The following is an 8526-nucleotide window of genomic DNA, read 5'->3' as shown; positions in this document are numbered from 1 at the left end:
GGGGTGCGGGGTGGCCAGAGTAAGTGGGCCTGACCTTTGAGGGCTTAGCCCCTAAGGACCTCCGAGTCTGCTCTTTTGGGGTGGGCGGCATGGTCCGGGAGCCCTGAGATGGGGACGCTGTTCTTCGTGGCTGCCGAGGTGGCATGATTTCTAAGGACTTGACTTTGGGACAAGAAATTGTCTCAGCACCACAGGGAGGTTTGGCTGAGGCCAGGACATGGTTCAAAAGAGCTGGACAGCGGCCTGCTGCCCAGGAAGGTGGGGGAGAAAACAGAGTGCCCTTTGTTCTCTCTTTGCAGGACACTGGGCCCATGTCACCTGCTCTCCATTTCACGGGCACAGCCCTGGGAGGGTGCCCACCAGGGGGAGTGGCATGGATACCAGCCCCCGCACTTCGCTTCCAGACGCAGTGTGCTCAGTAGGCCCACAGAGTCAGGAGCGGACAAGCGTGGCTGGCCAGTGCTGCCGGCGGGGGGCGGGGGGCTGCGTGGGTTATGGGGACAGCAGCCCGCAGCTGAGGAGCCAGGCCTGCCTGCTCCGCTCGGAAAAGCGGCCCTTCGGGGCTGCAGCCCACCTCACAGGCAGGTTCCCGGGGACCAGGAGGGTTACCTGGGCTTCTCTGGGGGTAGGAAAAAAGAACATAATTCCCCAACAGTCTGTTGAATTCTTGGGGATTTTCTTGCTGTCCTCACCCACTTTCCCTACCTGACAATGGGCCCAGCACCCCCGTACCCCACACCCGCTCGGCTGCTCACCTGTCCCCTTTATCAGGGCCCTCAGGGACAGGCACACCCAGAATGGCGGATCTCAGCATCACATAGTCCCGGATGTCAGAGGGGATGAAGATATAGCGCAGGTCCTGTTGGGGCAACAGAGACACTGAGCCAGTCCCCCCGGCCCCCCGCATAAGACCACGTCCAGCTCCGGCTCAGCCCTCCACCCAGTCCTGCCTCCGGTCCTCACGGGAGAATTTCTGCTTCTGCCTGTAACCCCCACTCGCAGGTACCATGGTGGTACTCCGTGGTCACGGATCTTCCGGTAACTCTTCAAGACGTGAGGCTTACTCGCCATCCCCTTGACCGACTCATGAATAGAGGGAAGTGGAAGGGATGGCGTGTGACCTTGGAGACGAGGCCATAAAGCTCCCTGGGAAACCCCCCCTCCCCCGCGCTGGGGGAAGTTAGCTGCCACGACCTGAGAACACTCTAGTAGCCGAGAGAGGCGCCGTCTCAACTCTGGCCCCCATCAAGCCTTCAAGTGCCTGTAGCCCCTGTTGATCTTGGCAGACACCCCAGATTCTGAGCTGAGAGCATTCTGCTAAGCTGTTCCCGAATTCCTGACCCACTGAAACCGTAAGATAATAAATGTTTGTTGTTTAAAGCCACTAAGTCTGGGGTAATTTATTAACGTAGTGATAACTCATACAGGTAGTGTGGCCAGAAGTCTGCTTATTTTGTTCTGTCATGAGCTAAGAGAGGTCCTGCTGTGGCTAGGACACTCCCGAATTCCTGCTCAGAGGAGGAAGCTTCTAGAAACTCAGCCCAGTCCTATGGAGCACCGCAGAGCCCTTATCCTGGGATCCCCTCTTTATGTGGCACCCAGACGGCTCTCTGGAAGGGAAGAGCAGTGTTCCTGCAACCGACTGTGACTGAAGAAGCCCGAGGCAGTAGGAGGCCTTGAATTCCAGCTCCCCTGCTCCCTGGCTGGGCGTGCGGCTCCGTGCCTTCGAACCCCAGCCTCCCTCACAGGCTGCTGTGGGATCGGGAAGGCAGCTCAGGGAAACGGGTGGCAGCCCTAGTGCCAGCCCCAGAAGGGCCTGGAGGTTCCTGACTTTCGCTGCACGGTGGTCTTGGACAGACATGCTGCGTGAGCTCTGGGGTGGGAGTCCTTGCTGAAGGAAGGGCACCCAGCCTCAGTCTCCGCACCAGTGAAATGGGGCGGACGTGGCATCACGTAAAGAGCCTGGCACCCCGTAAGCTTCCAGTAAGTATTAGCTGTTCGTGCTCTACTCCAGGGCAGTCCTGTGCTGCCAGAAACTTTGGGGGTGTCCCTGCCCAGATCCCCCTCCTCAGTGGCCCCCTCACACATACCCAGGACCCTGGCACAAGCTCTCCATCTACTGGACTGGGGTGATGGTTCGCCTCCCAGAGGGGATTCTGAGAACAGTGGCACCGACCGTCGGCGACAGTGGCAGGCCCGTCAGAAGCCTCACCTGGCCTTTTGGCACGGAGATGAAGCCGAAGTTCCCATAGGAGATGAGGGAGTTCTTCATTGTGTTCACAGTGAAACCGTAGAAGGAGGTCTTGGTGCCCACATCCTTCTCGAAGCCTTTGATCACAGCCCCGTTGAGTCTGGTCCAAACAGAGGCCCGTCAGCCTCCCGATGGTCACACCACACTGTGTTTGTACTTCCATCCCTGGGGTTCTGCCGCGCCTGCCCCCAGGCCTCTGTGCAGACTGTGCCCCTTCCCAGGGCAGCACCAGTGCTGGTGGCCAGCCCCATCCAGCCCATCCCCACTCCTCCAGGCCTCAAGGGATGGCCTGTGAAATGGGCACATCTGGCTCTGGGTGCTCCCTCCCCACTGGCATGCGGCACCCACACTCCCATCTTCAGGGTCTGTCTGCATGTACGCCTTTGTCCAGACCCGCCTGCCCGTCCCGACGGCGGAGCTGCCTAAGGCCGGGGCTGCCCCGGCCCGTGATCCTCCCTGGGAGTGCTCCCCAGGGGCTGGCTGGGGACTAGCTCTCTTCCCAGCGCGGCCCCCTCCTCCTCCCTGGCTCCCGCACCGCATACCTGAACACGTAGTCATGGGCATCGATGTGCAGGCCCTGGCGGGAACCATTCAGAATGCCTCCGTTCCCCACCACGGCACACCGAATGCACTTGGAAAGTGGCTTCCTGGAGGCGGCCAGCAGCTTGGAGCTCTCGGAGCCATTCAGGAGGCTCAGGGTGGAGCTGATGTCTGTGGGTGCCAGACAAGGCAGGGCGCCGTGACGGGGCTGTCACGTGGGTCGGGGCTGTCCCGAGACTGTCCGGCACGCCACCCGCCAGAGGCCTGACACCGGCCCCATCCAAGGCACGGAGGGCGGGGGGAGTGCAACATGTCAGTTAGGCCATGCAGCCTGAAGTGGGGGGAGAGGATTTGGCTGTACCCCAGTCACCTCAAGAACTCGAGAAACTAGTCCTCTCAAGACTGTGTTCCACAATAAAGTCATCTGAGGCACGCGGGGGGGGGGCAGACTGAACATGGGGGGCTCTGGGCGGTTTCCGCAGCGGGAGCCATGCGCAGGCTGTCTGAGGGCCCCCAGCCCCTGTTCTCGGCCACCTTTGGACACTGGCCCCGGGAGGTGAGTGCTGGCCAGCGGGCACGACAAGGCCCTTTCCTGACCCCTGGGGCTTGTAGGGGCTGGTAGGTATGGCAGGAGTCACATACTGGGGGAGTCGAGCCCTGAGACCTTTCTGGGAGGAAAGGAGTGGGGGAGTGGGGGGGGGTCCCCATAAGGTGCTGCGAGGGCAGGGCTGGCACCTGGGCCAAAAACAGGAGGAAGGAATTATCTGGGGCCAGAGGGCTGGGCCGGAAGCAGCCGCTTCAGATTACCTTGGCGGGAGAGCCCCTGCCAGCCATAGGGGGCTTTGTGCTGGCTCAGTCTGTCCCAGAGCTCCTGAGTGAAGAGGGCCCCCGAGAGCAGCACTGGAGTGGAGAGATTGAACAGGGCGCGGAAGTGGGGGTGCTTCTGGATGGCCAAATAAAGTGGGTGTTGGCAGTGCAGGCTCTGTGGGCAGGAGATAAGAATGCCGAGCTCCATTATCTGGGAGCTGTGGCTGATGGGAACCGTCCTAGGAGCCTGCAGACCCGGCAGCAGGGTTGGGAGGGAAGATCTGCTTTTCCCCTCTAGACTTGGTCCACCCCCAGACCTGTCAGATGAGCCAGCGTACGGCACAGCAGCATGGTGGGGGTCAGAGAGCTTTCTGGACTGACCCTGCCCAGCCCTTTCTCTCCGGGATGCCACCTATCCAGGGCCTGATGGCTCTGGCCTCCTAGTCCTTCACTTCACACTTAGGGAAACTTTGGGGCGTTTGCCCACCGAATGGGTAAGATCTGCCTGCCCCTTGGCGGAGGAACTCCAGCCTGGGCTTTGGAATCCATCAGCCTAGATCCAAATCCTAGCTCTGGCCGTCCTAACTGTAAGATTTGTGTGGGACAGGCTGCTGGGAAGCTTGTGGTCACTTTCGTCCAGGTGGTACCTGTACTGGGTTGACTAGTGTCCCCCCCACCCTTCTGTCTGCCCAGAACCTCAGAGTGTGACCTTATTTGGGAATACGGTCTTCGCAGATGTAATTGATTAGGATGACGTCATACTAGTTTAGGGTGGGCCCTAATGAAACGACTGGTGTCCTTATAAAGCCATGTGAAGACAGACACAGAGACTGGAGTGGCCCGGCCATAAGCCAAGACCCTCTGGAGCCACCAGAAACTGGAAGGATTCTTCCCTGGAACTTTCAGGATGGTGGCCCTGCTGACCTCTTGATTTTGGATTTCTGGAGTCCAGAACTGTGAGAAAATCAATTTCTCTTATTTTCAACACCCCGGTTTGTGCTAATTTGTTTCAGAAGCCCTTAGGAAACTCTACAGGGCCTCTGCATGCAGGGACCTGGAAGGAGGGTACTGAAGAGGCTCCCACCCCACCTGCCTGCAACCCCCAATGTCCGAATCCCGCTCTGCCTTCGGCCTGGCTGGGGCTACCCTTCCCCCTGAAGGGGGCTCGTTGTTAGGCTGCTGGTTTGACCAATGCGGGAAAGAGCTGGACGGTAATTTCTGCTATAACGTTACCTATGGCTGCCTGAAAACCATCACACTATGCAGAACGGGTGCAGTCAAAGCCACGGGGCTTTTGGGGAAATGGGAGGAGTGGCACGATACTCAGAAGCTTTGTCAGTGATGGACAAGCGGTCAAACAAGGGGCCTAACAAAGTTGGGGGCACGGTCTCACACATCCCCTGGTTAAGATCTACGATGTTCGGGGCGCCTGGGTGACGCAGTCGTTGGGCATCTGCCTTCGGCTCAGAGCGTGATCCCGGCGTTATGGGATCGAGCCCCGCATCAGGCTCCTCCGCTATGAGCCTGCTTCTTCCTCTCCCACTCCCCCTGCTTGTGTTCCCTCTCTCGCTGGCTGTCTCTATCTCTGTCGAATAAATAAAATCTTAAAAAAAAAAAAAAAAAAGATCTACGACGTTCTACTGAGCACACGGCCCTTGACCTTGGAGAAGACTTGTTCGCTTGTGCGAGTGGGCATCAGAAGGTGGCAGCTCTGAGTTACTGTGAAGTAGTGGAAAGAGGGCTCCAACGCAATGAAGGGCGCATCTGAAGGGCGCGCGCGCCTTCTGTGTATTCCTCTGTGGCTCCTTTGGGTTGGGTGCGGTTCTCTGCATTTAACCGTAGCGTTCTCACCGACAGAGTCACCCATAAGCAAACACAAAGTGTGTGTTATGCTCAAATTGTTTCTCAAGATACCAAGCTTATTGGAACAAATTCACCTTTTCAAAGCAAGCATTGCAGCAGAACTGACTACTAACTTCACTACCTCTCAGTTCATCTTTGGGATGTTTTCCAGGGCCTTCTATAAGAGGTGCCAGGAGAAAACTCTTCAGTCTTTGAATTGGGAAAGGCTGTGCTTCACTTGGGCAGCTAGCTTGCTATTATCTCATGGATACAATGGCAAATTTCCTTCTTCACTGTGGCCACCAGGAAGCTCAGAGCCAGATAGATGGCTTATCCCTTATACCTGTGGCCCATCTTTCATGCATGTCTTTACATGACATTGTCTTATTCTACCTTTATTTTTCCTTTGGCCAGCGTGTGCTTCCTTTTATTCTATTTTATATTTTTGCCTATTATATGTATCCAAAAGCCACCTCAAATCCTTTTTTTTTTTTTTAAACCCAGTGGGGATATGTCAGTTTGCATCAAGCAGTTCAAGGTGCACAGGGCTTTAGGAAACTTAAAGATGACCCATAAGCATATGCTTGAGGCTTCTCTTTGGCCGTGCAGGCCATGTCCACCCTGCCTCTGTTCTCAGGACGGGGACCCCCGTCACCTGCCCAGGGCTACTTGCTCCGTCTCAGAACTGCTCAGCTGTCACGACGTTCTACATGCCGTGGAATCTTTTCCCCCGAGGCCTCAGCTAACAAGTCCCAGGTTGGTCTCTTGGGCGTGATCGCAACTCTTAAACCCGAATGAGCTGGGACCTGACCTCTCTGTGCCTCACTGTGTCCATCTGTAAAAGCTACACGACAGGGCTGCCGTGTGGTTTTCGTGAGAGAACATGCGTGAAGTGTTCGAGGCAGCATGATTCGTGATGGAGCAGAGCCTAGAAGGTTCTCAACCCCCTGGGCAAGCATGGAGCATTTCTCCAAGGCTTGCTTGTTTCCTCCATGGAGAGCAGTTTAAATGTGTGCATTTTGGGGTGCCTGGGTGGCACAGTCATTAAGCATCTGCCTTCGGCTCAGGGCGTGATCCCGGCGTTATGGGATCGAGCCCCACATCAGGCTCCTCCGCTATGAGCCTGCTTCTTCCTCTCCCACTCCCCCTGCTTGTGTTCCCTCTCTCGCTGGCTGTCTCTGTCTCTGTTGAATAAATAAATAAAATCTTAAAAAAAAAAATGTGTGCATTTTATAGTAAGAAGGCATTTTGAGGGGCACCTGGCCGGCTCAGTCGGAGGAGCGTGGGACTCTTGATCCCAGGGTCATGAGTTTGAGCCCTACGGTGAGTGTAGAGATTACTTAAAAACAAAATCTTAGGGGCGCCTGGGTGGTTCAGAGGTTAGGCGTCTGCCTTCAGCTCAGGGCGTGATCTCGGCGTTGTGGGATCGAGCCCCACATCGGGCTCCTCCGCTGTGAGCCTGCTTCTTCCTCTCCCACTCCCCCTGCTTGTGTTCCCTCTCTCGCTGGCTGCCTCTATCTCTGTCGAATAAATAAATAAAATCTTTAAAAAAAAAATCTTTAAAAAAAAAGGCATTTTGAGTAGAATGTCAAATTCACAGGCCTTTTAAAGATATATTACAAGACTTCCCAAGAACTCTTCCCCTGGCTACACCCCATCTCTGCTCCTGGGGTACAGGGAACCCTGGTGACTGGGTCTGGCTGACTGCTCAGCTGGAAGCTTCGTTTGGGGGGCCCAGAGAGCTCCCGTGCAGCAGTCTCATGAGAATGTTCTCGTTTCTCTTCTTTGTCCCCTCCTCCCCACTAACTTGGAGATGCTCGAAACTGCCGGAATAGTCGACCATCATACCTTTCTCGTTCCAGCATTTGATGCCTTGTGTCCGACAAATGCTCGAGACGATGTGGCATTCCTGGGGGAGAAGCAGAAGGAAAGCAGGGGTTGGACCTGTGCCTCGGAACCTTCTGGCTGACTCTTAGCTCCAGGGGCTGACAGATCCTCTCAAAGTTAAAGATGGCATTCCTGCGATCTTACCAGGCTCTGATTTTTGCCCTTGTCTCCCTCTTTAGGAAAAAAATATTGTCACATTATTATGTTTTGCTCAGCTCTCTAAACCCGGAAATCCAAGAAATCCCAAGGCAAGCGGCAGAAATGTGGCGTTTACGGAACAGTGAGATCCGGTTCAAGGATGAAAACATACACCAGGCAAGCTTGCCAGCCCCCTGCTGCCATCTGAGGGAGCTCCCTGCCAAGGCCCGGGAGGCAGGCGGTGGTCCCAGATGACGTGGACCCCCTTCCCCTTGGGGTCTGTCGTCCTGCTGCCCCGGCTCCTCCCCGTGGAGGACACAGGTCTGAAGCCTCACTCCCTAGGTTTGCATCCCGTGATGTAGGGAAGTCACTTCTCAGAGCCTCAGTGTCTGCATCTGGACAGCAGATATAATCAAGTGATTAATTATCATTATTCATCATATCACATCTCCAATTGCTGGGAGGGTCCACACAGAGACTCAATATTATCTTGTACAAAAAGTGTCCGCTAAATGTTAGCTATTGCTCCCTAAAGGAAGAAGGGAAAGGACCTTGTTGTGACAACCACTGTGACAGTGTCCCTTCGGGAGAGAGGATGGGGCTGATGTTACTGCTTCAGTCCTCCTCCCACCTCCCAGGCCACCCCTGCATCAGGGGAGGGAGCAAACAGAATAGAAGGAATAGGGGCCTTTGCCTATTCAAAAGGGTGTCAGGCTTCTCCTAGACTCCTGTCCCCCCCCCCCACACACACACAAGGAAGCAGGTGGGGAGGATTTTGCATCAGCAGGTAGTTTGCAAGGAAACAAAGGCCTCTTGTTACTTGCTTCTGACGTGCGGAGCCAGCTGGGCCACAAGGGAGCGTGTTTCCATAGGACCATGGAGGGGCAGACGGGGAAAAGCAGGGATGATCCCTTCCCCCATCCCTCCCTTTCCCCCTCAGATGGCCACCTTCTCCTCCCCCCCCATCCTGTAGTTCCTCTCAGCACAACAGGACCTCCTTTGAAGAGGAACTGGGACCCCAGTACTCAGCCTCAGGGGCGGTGAAAACCCCCAGGGAGCTT

General features: G+C 56.0%; 1 protein-coding gene and 1 long non-coding RNA gene across 5 annotated transcripts in view; one reads left to right on the top strand and one right to left on the bottom strand.

The window, feature by feature from the left end:
• LOC103665768 overlaps positions 1 to 1384 on the top strand; it is an 11486-nt gene extending 10102 nt beyond the window's left edge. Inside the window, exon 5 of the long non-coding RNA XR_005837322.1 lies at positions 1003 to 1384. This is a non-coding gene — a long non-coding RNA (uncharacterized LOC103665768). The remainder of the gene's footprint in view (positions 1 to 1002) is intronic.
• ST6GALNAC2 (ST6 N-acetylgalactosaminide alpha-2,6-sialyltransferase 2) overlaps positions 1 to 8526 on the bottom strand; it is an 18258-nt gene that overhangs the window by 4106 nt on the left and 5626 nt on the right. For 2 of the 4 annotated variants that reach the window (XM_040640166.1, XM_040640163.1), the window contains exons 3-6: positions 3599 to 3773; positions 2794 to 2962; positions 2213 to 2351; positions 756 to 859 (exon numbers count right to left, since the gene is read on the bottom strand). In XM_040640166.1, coding sequence (XP_040496100.1) covers positions 756 to 859; positions 2213 to 2351; positions 2794 to 2962; positions 3599 to 3773 — 587 coding nt within the window. Of the gene's footprint in view, positions 1 to 755; positions 860 to 2212; positions 2352 to 2793; positions 2963 to 3598; positions 3774 to 7288; positions 7350 to 8526 lie in introns of all 4 variants that reach the window. The other 2 variants (XM_040640164.1, XM_040640165.1) reach the window with 2 other exon arrangements.

This window comes from Ursus maritimus, unplaced genomic scaffold, assembly GCF_017311325.1.
Source record: "Ursus maritimus isolate PB19 unplaced genomic scaffold, ASM1731132v1 scaffold_24, whole genome shotgun sequence".
Taxonomy (NCBI): Eukaryota; Metazoa; Chordata; class Mammalia; order Carnivora; family Ursidae; genus Ursus; species Ursus maritimus.
This window is presented reverse-complemented; position numbering and strand designations above follow the sequence as displayed.